Source organism: Ostrinia furnacalis, unplaced genomic scaffold, assembly GCF_004193835.3.
Source record: "Ostrinia furnacalis isolate ACB-3 unplaced genomic scaffold, ASM419383v2 OfSCF7013, whole genome shotgun sequence".
Lineage (NCBI taxonomy): Eukaryota > Metazoa > Arthropoda > Insecta > Lepidoptera > Crambidae > Ostrinia > Ostrinia furnacalis.
In genome coordinates, this window is record NW_021137252.1 from 18,233 (window position 1) to 37,749 (window position 19,517).

Consider the following 19,517-nt stretch of genomic DNA (forward strand, 5'->3'; position numbering starts at 1 on the left):
CCACAGAGAGCGAGATAGTGATACTTAGTTTGTGCTTCAAGTAGGTATTCGGAGTGTGGCCTCCATTTTTATCTGTAGCTTCATGAAGCTAAACATGGATGTAGTTTACCTCATGAAGCTACAGATAAAAATGGAGGCCACACTCCGAATACCTACTTGAAGCACAAACTAAGTATCACTATCTCGCTCTCTGTGGGCAGACTCGCTCTTTCTAAATAAACAAAAAATATAAAATTGCTCAAATTCAATGAAACCAATGTAAAATCTTTATTTCTTGACATAGGTATCATTAAAAATGATAAGTGTAATTACTGGTAAAACGATCAGATGTCGATGATCTGGCTGGTAAGATGATCCAATGTCGGAAATCACGAAATAAACACTTACGCGTGGAATCTTATGTCACTTCCAGGACACCACATACTACCGCAACCACGCACTACAAAATTTTGCACCAATTCTTGTGATAAAACAATGATTATTTCCAGTAAACAATCTCAAACGAAATTAACTGCTTAATAAACAAAATAGTAAACAGCCGCCATGATGGGCCGGATTGGGCCGATGTTGCCACATCACATGGTACCGATTACCCAGGAATTGGGATTGTAATTCCCTGATTCGCCAACACATTAAGCCTAAATGGCCGACAATTTTGTGATTTTTTATTTAACTAGGTAATCTTAGTTTCAAATATTAATTATTTATTTGTTTAACTTCTGATTTGGTTAGTGAATTGGCTATTTCAAAGAATTTACAAGGAGATTTAAATCAGAAGATAGCAATACTACAGTTCACACTAAAAAGAGAGGTAGGGCCGCAGAGAGCGAGATAGATATAAGTAGGTATTTGACTCAAGTTTTTGTTCCAACTCTGCCCTCCATTTTTATCTTTAGCTTCATGGGCTATAATCATACATCATAGATCAGAAACAATTGGTAAGTTTTCTTTACTTTACTTACAGGCCAAGCCCAAGAGCTTCCTCGTTGTGGAAAAAAAAAAAAAAAAAAAAAAAAAACTAATTAGGCAAAGAAATCATAGACTGCTCTCTCAACAGAACGCTGTGTTTTAATAACCCTAAAGCTTTTTAGGGTTCCTTAGACCCAGAGGGACCCTAATTCTAAGATTTTGTTTTAAAAACATTAAATTACTCATACATAATGAAGGTAAAAAAAAACTTAAATTGCTCATCAATAGAGTTTTCTTTTTGGGCTGAGTAGGTAAATAAATGATTTGGAGAATTTGAAGACGATACGATACGGTACGATGTAAAATCTTTGGTTAAAATACGAAATAAAATTTCTGAACGAAACTTAGGCAAGGTAAAATAATAAAAAAAAAATACAAAAAAAATGACAGCGTCAAATCTGAAGAAGCAAGCTTCGTATTGGTTTCTATTTTATTTTGGAAATTAGCTTGCAATTAATCAATTGGATGGATATTTATGTAATTAGCTAGTTAGAAATAAATTGTTTTCCGATAGTTAGTTACCACATACAATCATTCTGGTGAGTGGTGTTTGTGAATCAAAACATCTTGTGTGCAAATGTCGCTATCGATCTGCATTTACATCGACATTTAAAATGTGTATTTAGTGTTTATTTTTTTCGACAAAGGATTCCCAAAAGAGGACTTATTTGGACATCTACAAGATGGATCTGGCGGAGACCATGAAGAGCGTGCTGGCGAAGAGCACGGGCGGCTCGGGCGGCGCGGCGGGCGCCAGCAGCGCGGCGGCCCCGCACGGCGCCGAGGGCTACGTCACGGAAAAGCTGTACATGCTGCTGCAGCTCTATTTACAAAACAAGGGCTGGAGCCCCAGTATAGAACTTTTACAATGCTTTAGTGACCTCAAGGAATCTTCTATGCTTCCAAGTGCAGCTTATTTGCAGTAAGTCAAAATTTCATTAGGATAATTTGTTCAGCTCCGTCGGTATATTCTAGAGAGTATAGATATCTACATTTGGTCAGATTTTTTAAATGTACATTTTTATTTTCAGGATGATGGCTTCTAGAGTAGGTTTGGATACCCAAGGCAGACTGATACTTCGTGAAAATGGCAAAATCATCCTACCATATGAACATTTTGCTAATGCTGTGATGTTAAAACACATGAATGGCCCGCATGGATTGCATTTGGGCCTAGAAGCTACAGTTAGAGCTGTAAGTATTACTTAGATTTGTCATGAATATCAAGACTTTAATTATTACGGAGATAGATTTTGCTTCTGTACAAGCACAAACATGTTAAACAATACAAATCAGTAACTGCTTGGTGTACCTAAGTGGTTACTTTTCATTAGAGTTGTTTCTTTGTAGTGTTGGAAAAATGTTACATGATGATTAATGATTTCTTGTGATATTTCTAATTGGAAATGGTTGTTAAAAACATTTTTATTTATGACTTTAGACGTCCATTGGTTCATATTATATTTTTTTTATGGTTTGAGCACATTTAAGTTTTTTTTTGCCTTGGTGGCCCATTTACATCTTTTATATAAATAATCTCTTTCTGTAATGTCTGTAGAATTTGACAAAGATTAACCTTTATGGACCATGGTGAACATTAATTTTTTCAAGAGCTTTATGATGAAGTATACCATTTGAGTGCAGACCATTTCTGTTATTACTAGAACTTATGCTGTGCGAGTTCTATCTATAGTTGAAGCTTACAAGAAAAGGAACAATATTTGCATCTGCTAAACCTGTATTAGAGAAAGTAGCATGAGTCCTAAAAGTAATATGTTTTATAGAGTTAATAGGAGGAACTTCCAACAATGAGATTCTTCTCTGATGCTTCTCTCATATTTCTCTACCAAGTAATTGTATAATATTTACTAATCTCTCTGTATTGATAAAAGACTAGTGTTGCAAATGTATAAAAGAATTCTACTATTCTATTATAATAATGCTCTTGTTGTGTTTGCAGGTTGTGGAATCATACACAATAGGCCGTGAACAGTTTGGAATGGAGAAGGAATTTATAATTGAGGTGGTCCAAAACTGCCCCAACCCTGCGTGCCGGTATTATAAAAATCAACTAGAGATGACTCAAAAATCAATACAACAGCATCTGTCGCAGCAGCCAACATACATCCCAGGTAAGGGTGCGTACACAAAGGCATATTCTTCTTCATATTGCAGTACAGATAAAAAGATTATTGCAACTAAATTGTTTTACTATAAAGTTGAGATAAGACAATTCACCTATTAGAATTGTAGACAGTAGTATTTGGTTTTAGTTGCAAGAATATTTTGATAGGATAACTTGTCTGTTCTACTGACACACATACTCATTTTTAGTATAAAGGCATGGTTTGATTGAGGGGCGAGTGTTGACGAGACGGATTTTTGCCAGGCCTTCAGACGGCTATATACCGGGCCTACGTCCGGTCGTCAGTTGACATGGTAGACTGTAAAGTTGTATTCATGAACAAGCTGGTTACACATCATATTTGTGGAGGACCGGAACGGGAATCCGGCATCTACCTGATGCTGGATCGGGTAGAAATCGGCTCGTCAACAACCACCCTTATTGTTACTATGGCATGTGTGTGAAATCTTTTTAAATGAATTGATTACTTGCTCTCAATAAGCTAATTTTTTAAACATAACAGTTTTTAAATATAATATTATATTATTGAAGAACTTTTATCAGATTTTTCTAGATTGCTCTCCAAGGCTCAGAAACCGGTTTAGTTATAAAATATATTTAGGATTTCTTTTTTTTGGATTAATTTTATTTTATTTATTTATTTAAAAAATAAATGTTTCAACAGCATTGATTTGTACATATTATCTATTTGATAATCAGTTAAGAACTTAAAAATTGTATTGCAAGATTTTTAAGATCTTTACTAACCAGTTCTGAGCCTTGGTTAGTTTGGCTAACCAAGGGGTGTGGGCGTGATCTTCACATAGTCATTTTATTAAAAAGATATTATTAAAATAGGAAATAATTGAACATATTTTTTACATTTTAAAAATTTAAATAGCAAGTTTAGTGTCTGAATAAAAAAAGAAATCGGCGCGAAGCAGTGCTACTACACTCATGCCATGGTTTACCCTGTAAACCTTCTGTAAACTTTACAGAAATGGTATCATTTATGGGAGCCAAGGACAACGACAATAATGAATTAGACTCGGTGAGTATCTATTGTATAATTTATATTATATTAACATGGAAACATTCAAGGGAAGATCTTAGTTGGATTTCCAGAGTGGAAGAAATGGTGTTATATTGATGGCACTTCCCAATTTGGTATCTGTTTGCTCTACTCTGCAATAGAATTTCCTATGATAAATAAAATTTGTAAATATCTAATTGTCTATTGCATAAACAGCAAGAAATGACTGAATCTTAAACTATTATTACTAGTTATTAAAGTTTCTTAACGATAAGAGTTGCATCTCAAACTAAATACAATAGCTAATAACATCATTTCTATAGAAAGTTCTAACTTGAACTAACAGCCATGTTCACTTACAGGAGTCAGATGCGTCATCCCAGGATTCCCAGACAGCTGATGCTGACAACTCAGACTCGCCACCGCCGGCTGCTCAAATGCAAGATCAGTCGCGATCAGATAATTGCGAAAGACCAAGAAATGCGAGGAAAACTAATGAATCACAAGGAGCTGCTGACGCTACAAATCCTCAGGACGATAAATCTTTCCTTCGATATTTTGACAATGGCTCAGAAAGGTTTCGCTACGATGAGGACGAATACCATTATTTTGCAATAAATATTGCATCTCAATTGCGGAAACTTCCAGTAGTCGAAGCATTATCCTTGCAAGTAGCTATACAACGTGAATTAATTGCCGCTAGGTGTAGAAACATGTTCCCGTATCTATTAACCAACACACCATCAATTCCAGATGTTGACATAAACCGTAACTCTAACGTTCAAAGTGACGTTTACGTAAACCGAAACTACTCTAACGTACCAAGCGACGTTTTCATAAACCGTAACTACTCTAACTTACAAAGTGACGTCCACTTTAACCGTAACTACTCTAACATACCAAGCGACGCTTTCATAAATAACGTACCACGCGACTTTTTCATAAACCGTAACTACTCTAACTTACAAAGTGACGTGCACTTTAGCCGTTATTACTCTAACATACAAAGCGACGTTCTCATAAACCGTAACTCCAACGTACAAAGCGACGTTAACGTAAACCGTAACTCTAACGTACAAAGCGAAGTTAACGTAAACCGTAACTCTAACGTACAAAGCGACGTTTTAATAAACCGTAACTCTAACGTACAAAGCGACGTTTTAATAAACCGTAACTCTAACGTACAAAGCGACGTTAACGTTAACCGTAACTCTAACGTACAAAGAGACGTTAGCGTAAACCGTAACTCTAACGTACAAAGAGACGTTAGCGTAAACCGTAACTCTAACGTACAAAGAGACGTTAGCGTAAACCGTAACTCTAACGTACAAAGAGACGTTAACGTTAACCATAACTCTAACGTACAAAGTGACGTCGGCATGAACCGTAACTTTAACGTACAAAGAGACGTTAGCGTAAACCGTAACTCTAACGTACAAAGAGACGTTAACGTTAACCGTAACTCTAACGTACAAAGTGACGTCGGTATGAACCGTAACTACTCTAACGTACAAAGCGACGTTCTCATAAACCGTAACTCTAACGTAGAAAGCGATACACTTTCAGATCCAATTCGGACCGAAAATACTTCTGCACGTGATGCTTCTGACACTGAAACTGATGCAGGTCCAGATGAAAACATCCAGACTGCAGACAGTCCTGACTCACTGCCTGATTCCAACACTGACACACTGATTCCAAATTCAGCTCCAAATAACCCTTCCGTTACAGTAACCGACTCACGCCCAGTTACATACGCATATCCTGTAGACTATTCATTGCATGTTCCATTCCTTCCACGAGCAGTGGTTAGGGGTGTAGCCCTAAATGCACCTATCGACTATTCGTTATCGTTTGATGACGTTTCTTCATTTGAAGAAGATGAAATGCGCCCAAGTCTAAACATTCCTGTAGACTACACAATTTCGTTTTTAAGACCTAACCCAAAAGCGCCCAGCGCTCATAACAATATCAAAGTTCCATCTACAATCCCTCGCCCGCGACTGCCCTCTGCCCCATACATGAGGGTCAACCCACCTTTCTTGCGTCGTTCTTTAGTTCGACAGCCCCGGACAGTTTCAGCCCCGACCATGAATCCTATGAATGATGATTGGTATCCTACTTCAAGCGCACAATTTGCCCCCCCTCGTACATTTGTAAACACACAACTCGCGCATGCACACAATGTCCCTCTTACAAGGCCGTATTTTGCCTAACTGGCGACGCTTAAAGCCGCTATAATATAATTGTACCTAATTTTTGGTCCACACAAGCAAAAATTTAAAGTTTTATAAGAAAGGGAATGAAGGATGAGGATATTTTTTATTTAAAACTGTAAATAAAAAAACGGAAATAAATACAACTTTTATGGTTCCTATGTGACTAGTCTATTTCCATACCAAAAACTTGAAAATAATAAGATTTTAGGATTTTTTGCCAGTGTACACTGGTGTTACACTGGTAGATCTCTTTACTACAAATGACAACTAATACTAGACTTAAAATAATATAATAATTATATTATGATAGGTATTAGGACCAACTACACAAACAGATGCAATTAGATTACGTTTAGGCGTAAACTTGGTTAGTACCTGGTTTTAATTCATTACAAATATTTAAGATTAATTACAAGTGAGAATTGATTGATTCTACTAATTATTTATTTTAATTAAATGTTATTTTTTAAGTTTGGGTTATTTTTTTATTGTTATGAATTTTTAAGTAATTTTTATATGCGCATAAGATGCATGCACGCTTTTCGTGATTGTATAAGATCTTATAATATTCATGTACCTGGCCTAATGAATTTATAAAATAAAAGATTGCAATTGACTTAGTTTTCGAAAATAAGTGATTTATTGTAGTCAAGATTTTTTTCGAGATTTTAAGACAAGTCCGTCTGTAAAATTAATGTGAAAATACATGTAGAATGTAGGGTCAGCTACATGAATTTCACCAATATTTTATTTTCATATGTTATCAGTGGATAGCATATGAAAAAAAAAAACTAATTTAAGTAATGATATCTCTACGAAACATATTTAGACCGCTATAATAGGTCTAATATAATTATATAAATACAGGACTTATCGATAATCTTGGTTAATGATTAGTATGATTGTGGATTTGGGATAGTGTCCAATGCAAAAGCTGGGTCTGCTGACATTTACCATTGACAACATTTCACAATTTTGACCTATGAAAAATTCAATAAGTAGGTATGTAGGTACAATGGTGACCATTACTGTTATCAGTAACTGATAACTTTTTTGAATCAATGTGATTTGTTGATAACTTGATATTTTTAAAAGCATTTATACATTTCATTACATGATTTTTAGATGTATTTCCATTTTTTTTCTATGTTAGATTAGAACATTACAATAATGTTCAAAATAAATTTTAACAAATTATATTAAGACGAAAACTAAGAAATTAATTTAATTTTACAAGACCATTGCTGTGATTTATTAATTGTATGCAGTTGTTATTTTGTTTATTGTAATCTATTGACCATCTAATGGTCAAATTAACTTTGATGAAATGTTGTCAAGTTAATAATGCTGGGATGTATAAAGTAAAGCGTGCCATATCGGTGTTATAGTATAAGAAAGTATGATCACTTATGATAACGATAGTACTGAATAAACACTTTTCATGATTGACAGTACTGTTTTACTTACCTGCATATAATCCTCTGATATTGCAGCACTCCCAGCCATCTGAAGTGTTGACAATGGTATCCTTCCGTTTGGCCAAATTACTTTTCGCCAAATTTCACTTCGCAAACAACTTATCGCCAAAGTTTCATTTCCCAAATGAACTTTTAGCAACTGTACTTTTCGCAACTAATTCATTTGGTCAAATTATCATTTGGCCAAATTTTACTTGGCAAATGTTTATATAGCAAATGTTTTATGTTGCCAAATATTATATCCCAAATAATTTGTTTGGTCAAATTGACACTTCACATACTTACCCACCGTTACCCACAAATCAAAGCATAAGGCACATGATCATGGTTTTCACAATAATTTTATGTAAAACATTGCAGAAAATAGTATGGTTGCAAAAAGTAGGTATTGCAGAAAATAGTAGGTTAGGTTAGGTTAGAACAGTGACCCTTAATGCGCGAAGGCGAGCGAAGCGTGCCGCGGCAGCGGCCGCCGAGCGCTAGAATCACCTCTATTGTTAATGAATCATTTGGAAATTTCGATAAAAAGAATGAAATAAGGAAATTAATGTAGAACAAATTTTATATTAACTCCCCACTAAACAAAATAATAACCACAAGCTAATTTGTATACCATTCTATGCACCAATCAAATTATTTTGTAAATAGTTTATCGTGAAATATTTTTGCCTAATGAAACATTTGGCAAACCATACTTTGCCAAACAATAATTTGCTAAACAATAATATGCCAAAAAAAACATTTGCGAATTAAAAGTTTGCAATAAGTTGCTTTGCCAAATGAGAATTTGCCAAATGAAAATTTGCGAAACGTTGTTTGCGATGTGATAATTTGGGAAACGTTTTTTGGCCAAACATTAGTAATCCGTTGACAATGCTTAAAGATGTTTTCGGAGACCTAGACTTCTCAATGAAAGTTCAAAAGTAATTATCACAAATATATTTTTCATAAAAAACTTAAATGTTAGAAAGTATGTAGTATCTCGGAAAACTGCTGAAGCATGATTGTTTTAGTATCTTTTTCTCGAATCTTTGTCAGCAATGGATATTATTTGTTCCAAGGGTTTTGTTTTTGTCATTTTTTTTCTCGAGTTAAGTTATATTGTGTTTACCTGTTAAGTTTAAAATTTCCTGCCTGCGAATCTGTTCAACTCAGCATACGCGAGCGTATACCAAGTGTATTCCTAGCTTATAATTGAGCATGTAACGAATGTTATTGTGAGCATGTGTGTGTGTCAGTATCAACATACAGGTGAACCGTTTTGCGTTTGCGTGCCTGTTAAAGCCTGGTCCGTGAGCACGTAGAATTTTGTCCAATGACCCCAAGCCCCAAGCTACCCATCCTTATCGCTCGCGCGTAATTATGTTGCTGCGCACACTCACTGCGGGCGCCCGTCGCACAGTCGCGACAGCAATATAATTACGCGCGAGCGATAAGTATGGGTAGCTTGGGGTCAATGGACAAAATTCTACGTGCTCACGGACCAGGCTTTAGTTCATGTGCGAATGTTTCAGACGCGGGCGCGCCCAGCCTGTCGGACAGCCAGGCGGTGGAGCGGCTGCTGCGCGGCTCGGCGCTGGCGCAGGACTACCAGTTGCCGCTGGCGCCACACCTCGCTGCTCTCAGTGAGTTGCTAAGTAAAAATCATTACGTTTTATTTTATTCTTAATTTATTTATTTTATAGAAACGAACAGCGATACATTGAAAATGTTAGTTATAAGATTTAGACTGAATAATATGATTAATATGAAATACAGACTGTATTATCTATTTACGCCGGTAGCACACTTCTATCACAAAATGTTGTTAGTAAAACTATTTGGACAAACAAGTTTATATTCAGATGTCCATAACGTGGTAGAATGAACGCAGGAATGTGTAGGCGTAATTACTTTTAACATTGTTTTTTTTTTTGTTTTCATTAAGACTCCCCGCAGATTACATACCTACTTAGTCGGCCGATAGCTTGGTCGGGTTCCAATTTGTATGAAAAAATAGGTGTGACCTGCGCACTTTCCTACATGTTCAACTGATTAATAGCTCGACCGAACTATCGGCGACAAAAAGTCTGTAATCTGCAAGGACTCTCTCAAAATTTCGTACTAAAGCCCGGTCCGTGAGCACGTAGAATTTTCGCTCGCACACTCACTGCGGGTGCCAGTCGCACAGTCGCGACAGCAATATAATTACGCGCGAGCGATAAGGATGGGTAACTAGGGGTCATTGGACAAAATTGTACGTGCTCACGGACCAGACTATACAAGTCGTAAACCTCGCTTCTCGTTCCAGGCAGCCTGACGGGCGACAAGAGCGACCGGCGCTCTCAGGACAAGCTGTCGCAGCATCAGCAGATGCTGCTGCACCAGGGCCGCTCGCTGCACGGCGCGCTCGACAAGTACGCGCACTCGCGCTCCGCCTCGCAGGCCGGGCTGGACTCCAAGTCCAAACACCATTATAGTGACGAGCATAAGCTCACGGACTTTTTAAGGTGAGTACTATATCGGCGTTTGTTTCCTTAATTCCTTTTTGTCAGCCGTTTGGTGTAGTGGTTCGAAACGGACTACTATTCCGGAGGTAGCGGGTTCGATTCCCGCACAGTACAAACATTTGTGTGCATGAACATATTTGTTTGTATTGGACTGGGTGTTTTCTATGTATAATGAGTATGTATTTACAAAAAAAAAGTATTTAAGTATGTTTATATCCGTTGTCTAGTACCCATAGTACAAGCTTTGCTTAGTTTGGGACTAGAAGCGCAGTGTAAAATGTACAAGTATATAAAAAAAAATCCTAATTCTTAGAAAATATTATGTTGATAGAACGTTAGTTTTTTTCATTTGCTAGTCACAGCTTGTTTATAAAAGCTAGTTTGCATATTTTATTAATATAGCCTATTGAGAACCAGAAGAAAACATTAAAAACACTACTTTCATTTAGTTTTTCGTTACCATATTTTTTATTCAATAGGAATGTTGAGTGGTAAAAGTAAAAGTAGAATAACAAAATTTAACTTATAATTCGGTCAGTTGTTAAATGGCGTTGCAAACAAACGTATTTGACTGCAATCGCACCTGATGTTAAAGTGAGAGACAGTATTGGAAGTAGGGGTTGCAAGTCCCGGTACTAAGGAGTGTTACTGAATTCCCGGTACCAGGTCTAAGCCAGTACCGGGAAAACCGGGAAATTCGGGAATTTCGGTACCCACGATGGTTATTATTTATTAAAACAAATTACCTAATTTGTACGTCATTTTAATAAAAATGTAAATAGGTTAACAAAAATATTAAACTTTTTCTGTTCAGTTCAATTGGTTTGTTACCTTAATAATAAATCAGTCCAAACAGTTACACAACACGACAAAACTAGTTATAAATGCCTATTAAAAATCATAACCGCCATATTCATAAAAAGCAACAATCGTTTAATCAACCTATTTTAGTTAAAATATGTTTTCTCACTTTCTATCAATGTCAAATACTGGCAGCGCACACCGTTGATTTTTAGTTGGCCGATAGTTATGCCCGATTTTAATTTGTATGAAGAATCGGCCAAATCGAATCGGCGTAGTGTGCGCACTCCCATACATGCCCATACTGATCAACTGCCCGACTAAACTATCGGCCGACGAAAAATCAACGGTGTGCGCCTCCTCTTAGGGACAAAACATAAATTAACTAAATTAGGTTTATAAAAAAACACGCTGTTGAAAGAAATAATAAGTAGTATCTAAGTACAATCAAATAAAACAATCAGTCTTAAAAAGATAGTAATGAATTAGGAATTAATATTTTTTCATTTGTTGATAGTGTGTACGTAAAAAGATGATGGCATCTAGTCAAAAAATTGTTATTAAAAATAAATTATTGAAGTCCCGAAAGTACCGAAAGTCCCGGGAATTGCATCGTCAGTACCGGAACTAGATAAAGGATTAGATTATCGGGAATTCCCGGGAAAAATGAGTACCGGGATTTCCCGGGAGCAAACCCTAATTGGAAGTATACCTAATAAAAGGTAAACACGGTTTATTGACGTCCACACGGACAGACAAGGCACAAAGAATACAGAGTTGCATAGACAAAAGTATAAACTTTTTAATTAAGGCAAAGGGCGGTGTTTACATAAATCATACAGACAGTCTGGTTGCCCTGTAAGTGCCTATTCACTTTAATCCGGGCTCGGATTAAAGTGTTCGGGAAAGACAGTAGCAGGTAGCGAATTCCAGTCCCTAGCTGTTCCAATTATAAAATACTAGCTATCCGCCCGCGGCTTCGCCCGCGTAGAAATTTGTCTGTCACAGGATAACTTTATCACGCGCGTCCGTGCTTCAAAACCCAGGATGAAAACTATCCTATGTCCTTTCTCGGGACTCAAACAATCTCTATGCCAAATTTCATAAAAATCGATTCAGTGGTTTAGGCGTGAAAGCGAGACAGACAGACAGACAGAGTTACTTTCGCATTTATAATATTGGTATAGATTTCAATGTAGGTATTTACTGACGACACTAGTTTTGTAAGCGTTTCCAATCCAATCGGCATTAATTTATCCTCAGAGCGAACTTGGAGAGCCTCGAATCACTATCAACCGGCGGCGGCGGGTCGCACAGCTCGTCCACCGCAACATCAGCGACGGCGACGGCGACGGCGACTGCGGGCGCGGGCGGGCAGGAGCGCGTGGTGCGAGCGTTCGCCGAGCTGGCGCGCAACCTGCAACGCATGCGGCCGTGCGTGCGCCCCGCCATGTGCAAGCCCTACGGCAAGCAGAGCGAGCAGCTGCAGAAGAGTGAGACTCTTTTGTTTCTAACTTTTTATTTTTTGTAAACCCCAATAGTGAAGCTCTAGGTGAAAGCTATTGTACCTATTCGCTGGGTGCGAAGTACTAGGTGGGGGTAACATAATCTATTGCAGCGCTCATGGTGGTCAAAAGTAGAAATAATGTAAGCTCTGTCATCATATGTATCTGTCAATGGCAAAGCGATTCTACATAATACATTTTAATATCATTTATTAATCGCATGAAAATGGTCCTACTGGGAACTTAAATAAAAGAGTGGACTGTATTTCGATAGGGCTGGTTTAATAGCTGTTTACAATTTGGAAATAACTAGACTATACAACGTGGTAGTACAAAGATGAGTCACAGTAGTTGTTGTGCACAGATGTTTGCCTTATGATGAGAGCGTGAATTATTGAACTCTGCCCTTGTTTTGTTCTTAATTCTTCTACATCTCGGACTTGTCCAGCCAATATCAACAACTTTCCTTTAAATACGGTTTGTGGTTGGAATTTGATATTGTAACACTCACAAACCCGGTCTTCAAAACAATACTCATTTTGATCTGAAAACGATATTTAATTTATTACTAGCGATACAGGAACATTTAAATATATTTACTGTTATATAATGAAACCGTTAAAGTAGCTTTTTCTTTTTGTTTTACTGTAAAACTACAACTATAATTGAAGTAAACAAACCCTGACACAATCAAAATTAAACACACTTTTCGGACTTACCTCATTTGATTTGAATGACCAAAATGATTTCAAAACCTTTTTTCCACCCAAATCGTGGTATCACAACAATTTATTAGTCGAAAATATTCGTTATTTTTTCATTTCGATATTTTTTCACAAATAAACGACCTAAATGTCAATGTGACAGAGCCCACAAAGTTGTGGACGCTAGTTGGCGCTGTAATCGTGCACAGAGCCAATAGGTAGAAGCTTTTGACTAGCCGAGCAGCTGCAGAAAAGTGATGCCCGTTTTCACCATCAATCCCTAATTTTTAAGTGACCCCTATGCAAACAAAATGCCTATTATGTGTTACCATAGGAGTCACTTAAAACATAGGGATTGATGGTGAAAACGGGCATGAGACTCGCTTCTTTAAACTTTCTTTTTTAACCGTAACAAGGAAGCTTTAAATGAAAGCTATTGTACCTATAGGTAGAAGCTATTGACTAGCCAAGCAGCTGCAGAAGATTGAGCCTAGCTTCTTTAAACATTTTATTTTTTGTAAACCACAACAATGAAGCTATTGGCTAGAGGCTATTGTATTGGTAGAAGCTATGGCTAGCAGAGCGAGTGTCTGCAGGTGGAGCCATTTTTCTGATTAACTTTTGTTTTGAAAGGCACGGGGAAATTTAAACTTGGCGTTTTTTATTAACTTTTCTATGTCACAAGGTTGACAGATGATGAATAAGGTATCAGGAAATCGATGGATGCAGGCCACTACCACCACTCATTATGAAAATCAGTGGGGGAAGTCTATGTTCAGTAGTGAACGTCCTGAGGCTGAAATTATGATGATGACGATGATACTGTTTTTCTCAACCGCAACGAGGATTTACTTTTTTATTGTATTCTTTATCAATAAATTCAAATTATTATTGTTTCAGTATTGTTGGACACCATCCAATTGGTGCAATCGCTTCGAAGCTATCTACCACCCCCTCACATTCAAGTGACTTCGTGGAAGAATGATGATAAACTGCGGTAAGTTTACACAAAATCTTCATAGTTTTTCCATCTTCTGTAACTTAACTTTCAATGAAATCTACCATGTTAGTGAAAAATAGCTTTTGTTTGGTGGAATTTCAATGCTATTTAATTTTAAACAAACCATAAGATTTATACTTGGCTGAAATTAAATCGAATCTCAAACATGTTTTTGTTATATGGACCTAAAGGCTGATTTACAGGTATTAAGTAGTTAACTAGATAACTAAATTTTAACTTAATTTTAAGTCATTAAATTGCATCGTAACTAAATTTTAACTTAATTTTAAGTTTATGTCCAAACATCAAGCTCTTGTTTACTATGAAACTGCGTGTCGAAACATGTCAAGTGACAAGCCCCGCCCACCAAATTACCCGAAAAATTAAGTTGAAAAGTTACCTACATAATGAGGGTTATCGTTTTAGCGCTCACCAGTTTGCGCCATTGTAGAGTAAGGTCCTGTCACTTGCTAGTAGCGAAGACAGTGGCACCAACTGGTGAGTGCGAAAGTGGTAGGAGGACTATCGCATTTGCACTCATCAAGATGGCGCCACTGTAGAGTAAGGTCCTGTCAATCGCCAGGGATGCCAACTGTCAAGTATAAAAACGATAGCCCTTATTACTTAATACGTGTAAATCAGTCTTAAGAGAGCTATACCATTGTTGCAGCTCAAACAACATGGAGGAGTTGGAGAGCCGCAAGATAGTGAGCGGCAACTAGCCGGGCGGCGCGCGCCCCCCGCCGCCCGCGGGGCTCTCCTCGCCCTTCGTGCCGCGCCCCGCCCCCCCGCGCGCGCCCGAGCGTGTCGCTGCCCCCGCTGTCCCTGCCCCCCCTGCCGTCGAAGAGCCCGTCGCGAGGACGCATTAACTGTAACCGTTAGCCCAGTGGTTTTCAACCTTTTTCATGACACGACCCCCTAGGGGCCGTCCATAAATTACGTCATCGATTTTTTCAGATTTTAGACCCCCCCCCCCTACAATCATCCTATCGTCATTTCTTAATGATGTCATGACCCCCCCTTCTCCCAAAATTGACGTCATTACTAGTTTGACAAAATTTGAGAAAAATGGGTATTATATGATTAAAACACTTGGTTATAGAATCACCTTTTATTATTTTTTCTTTGGCAATAATCATTGGTATAATATAATATAAAAGTAAAAAATAGGGACTTACTTGGTGTGCTAGAAGAAATTTCTTTTTAGAAATAATCTTTTTGTACGTGAACAATAAACTGTAAATAAATAAATAAGAATGACGTCAATTTCGAAACATTTGTTACTCTTTCACGCAAAAACTACTGAACGGATTTTGTTGAAACTTTACAGTATTATTGTTTATGACCCAGATTAACATTATGACGATATGTGGCAAATAAATTTCAATAAATAAATAAGACGTGTCTAAAAGCGCCATCTATCGTCATTGGTTAAAATCTACAGCACTGGACAAACTACGGTATGACGGAAACCGTGAAACGCCATCTATCAACATGGGTAAAATGAGGTAAAACATCATATCTAACGGGGGTAAAACGAGGTCCACGCGAACGAAGTCGCGGGCGGCCGCTAGTTTATAATAGGTAGCTTTCCCTCCGCAACCTTATTGGTATTCCATGTATGTGTCTTTTAACTGAGTTCTGTTAAACATTTCATGTAAAATTTGTCCAATTATAACTCTATTTACATCTGCATCTGTAAGCAAGGATTCATGTTCTCCAGCCCAGATGCCGAGTAAACAGAATCGTCTTTCAGTGACGTGCAGCTGCCCCTATATTTGACCCACTGACCTAATTTTTTATTATTTATTTGTGTCAGTGTGCTCTTCTAAAGAGTGAAGACGATTGTATGTAGGTACTATTAAAATGTAATTTTAACTCATTGGTTTTGTCTCATATTTGAGGAATGTATCATGAGTAGAGTCTTAGTTTAAAAGGATGCCAACGATTTAAATTTCAATAGGTAGACAAAATTCAGAATTCTTAATTATCAAAAATTTTAGCTTTCTCCAGTAACACTGGTATTATTATACTGTGACTCATCAAAGTCATCATTGTCAAAAATATTGACAAATCGAGAACTGTCACGGCCAAAAAACTGGCACGCGTCCGTCCTCCGTAAGCGCCACCGCGCGACTGATTGAGATTGTCCAAGCCGTCATGGGCGATTTTTTCCACATTTTTTAACATAGTAACTAAATAAGACGCAATATAAAAATTTCATCCGTTAAAAGCCCTCAAGTTATTTCTGAACTTTAGTTTAGTAAAAGATTCACAATCTCAAATCGCTTATTTTAAAAATAAAACCATAATTAGAAAACGAATAGAGGTAACTTTGGGAATTTATTCTATCGAGTCAACTTCATCAAATCGTGTTTCCATCCGTTAATAGCCCTAGAAAATATCCTCAACTATGCCCAAAAAAAATCTTAGCCTTTTATTTTACTGTTTAGTACCTCAAAAATGAAAAATGAAAACCTCATTTTCGCCATTTTCTCTGTTACCCGGCCTTAAGCACAACTCCGTCGAAGTCGAAAACCTAGGAGAGTCTTAATAGCCAACCAATGAAGGTATTAAAGCAATAAAATCTTTTGTAGGAATTATTTTCGATTTAAAATCTAATTTTACTGGCCTAGTCTACTAATAGACCCACTGATCGCGTTCGAAGCACCTGTGCGGCGCTAAACTCGTCACGATATGCAACGAGACAATTGGCCAACTATCCGGCCGCCGGATATCCGGCTATCCGGCCTAGCAGCTGGCCGGATATCCGGTATCCGGTATCCGGCCAAACAACTATCCGTTTCATCTCTAGTAGGAACCGAATACTTCAATCCATACAACATTTACGCATTTTCATAATTAGATTTCTAGGGATAGACCCCCTAGGGGGTCGCGACCCACAGGTTGAAAAACACTGCGTTAGCCTAGTGGTGCGTCCACACTAGGGATGTTATGGATATGTAGTTTCGGTTGTGGATACGGTTACGGATATAGGATTAATATTATACCGGTTTCGGTTACGGTTACGGATATTTTTTTATTTCGGATATCCGAAAGTTTCGGTTACGGTTATCTGTGCTTTAGAATGCAATTTGCAATAGTTGTCCAACACGGTTCAGTGTTCATTGTGTCCAAAAAGTAATAAAAAAATAAAAATTCATACTAGATGGCATCATAAAGCTAAATCAGGCTGTTATGCCTTTTGAAACTTTTGAATCGGTTACGGTTACGAATATCCATAACGCCCCTGGTCCACACTGGGCGCACGGGTTCGCGCGGCACACTCGACATCCTGCTCACTCAAGAGCAGGATGAGCAGGATGACCAGCGTGCCGCGCGAGCCCGTGCGCCCAGTGTGGACGCACCATAGGACCGCAGACTTTTTATCACCCGATAGTTAGGTAGGGCTGTTAATCAGTATGGACATGTATGGAAGTGCGCACACTTTCTTTCAAATAAAAAACTATTCTATTCTGTTCTATTCACATTAGTATCGGGCGATTCTTCATATCGGGCCCAACTATCGGCCGACTAAAAGTCTGTAGTCTGCGGGGAGTCTTTAGCGGGCAATTTTGATTACTATTACGTCATGGCAATGCGGATAAAATTAAAAACAATACTAGATTCAGATTCTCGTCAAAAAATGCCCGCGCAAGAGCACCGTTACATTTCTTCGCTACGTCTATAGGGCATTCAACACCAACCAAAACTATGTTTCATTCCACAGCGCGAATGTATCGTAAAAAATTTCGTTAAACATTTTTCACACTAGAATCGACATTGAATACATTTATTTTGTTATTTCTACGGTACCATTCGCGCTGGATTGCATAAAACAAGCTGCATGTGTAGGATTTTATCCTATCCTTGGATACCTTTGAAGTATTCTGGTAAGAACTGGTATCTCTTGAAAGCCATGACTTGTACGAAAATTTAAAAATAAAACTAGGCGGTCAAGCGGAGACCGGCGCGGCGGTCCCGGCTAGTGCGGAGTCGCCACTCCTCCAGGCGAGGGCTTAATTATAATCCTTAATGTAACGACGTAAGGTATAGACGTCTAATATTAAATCCTGTGTGTATCTTGTAACGTTGTTCGGGTTACTTCTGTCTGAAGCACAAATTGGGAGTCCAGTGTATATTTTCGTTTACATTTTCGGGTATACTCGCTTTACTTGTTGGTGTTTGTTATCTTTTACATTTTTGCTTTTATTCTTTCTTTAGGTATACGATATTTTATCTTATTTTTCTGTTATATTTCATACGAGACCAGTATGCTATTTTATCGCTTTTGATGTTATGGATCTTATAGGATAAGATATTTCTTGGTTATTATTACGTACGATTACGGTTCGTCCTAGTTACGATATGTTTAATCTCAGTTTATTGTCGTAAGTGCATTATTTACACTGTGATAGAGGTGTAATAGGTGTAGGCCTGAGCGAAGTCTTGACACGAATGTAACATATTGGAGTAATATTATTGTGTAGTGAACTTGGGTTACGTACTAAGCCCCTGACATCACTGAATCATTGGAAATAAAAGAGTATTTTTATGATAATGTTGGCATACTCTGATGTGAGTGCGTGTAAGACATGGCCGCTAAGTTTCTGGCAGGGACCTCTTGAATTGACAACTGTTACGTAAAATTATGGCGGTGAACAGTTGTTACGGGTTACGCGTGTCAGATGCTAAATTAAGAATTGATTTATTAAAACTAAAGGGCGATCCACCAGTGTCGCCATGTTTAGAATGAGCTATTAATGGTTTATATATGTTTTTATTGATGTGGTGTGTATGTAAAGAGAATCCGAAAACACCTTAAGTAACCCTCTGGTCCCTGGTTTCTGGCCATAATCATTGTGTGCGCGTTTGTTGTGGATCGCCATGTCTTGTCTGCGAGTGGTAGGATGGATAGTATCTCATTGAAGACTGCAATTTTTCACGTTGTCTTAGCTAATGTTGCCTGTGAATGTATTTAATTAGGTTCGGTAAGTTATAGGGGGAAGGCACTGCATGTTGAGTAATATTTGACATATAAAACGTAGTTGTACTTGTGTATTGAATAGGTGTCTATCGCACACATTATAAATACGAAATTGCATTTAAATTGTGAGTTTACACGTTGGCAATGGTTGTGTTGGCGTAGGAGTATGAATATTGTCGCAACATGCAGTGTGAGGATGGTCAGAGG

The 19,517-nt window shown here is 37.7% G+C and overlaps 1 protein-coding gene across 7 annotated transcripts; it reads left to right on the plus strand.

The window, feature by feature from the left end:
* The first annotated feature begins 1,363 nt into the window (after positions 1-1,363).
* Positions 1,364-15,287, plus strand: LOC114363166 (putative uncharacterized protein DDB_G0282133). Of its 7 annotated transcripts, none has more exons than XM_028318811.1 (8): positions 1,653-1,891; positions 2,001-2,163; positions 2,930-3,107; positions 9,339-9,461; positions 10,115-10,313; positions 12,378-12,607; positions 14,224-14,320; positions 14,994-15,287. In XM_028318811.1, the coding sequence occupies exons 1-8, from the start codon at positions 1,653-1,655 to the stop codon at positions 15,043-15,045; spliced, it is 1,281 nt and encodes a 426-aa protein (XP_028174612.1). In that variant the 3' UTR covers positions 15,046-15,287. The 7 variants fall into 7 exon arrangements, with proteins under 7 accessions (XP_028174609.1, XP_028174612.1, XP_028174614.1 ...); XM_028318813.1 differs by having other exon boundaries at positions 9,339-9,449; XM_028318812.1 differs by having other exon boundaries at positions 2,930-3,101.
* The last annotated feature ends 4,230 nt before the right edge of the window (positions 15,288-19,517 follow it).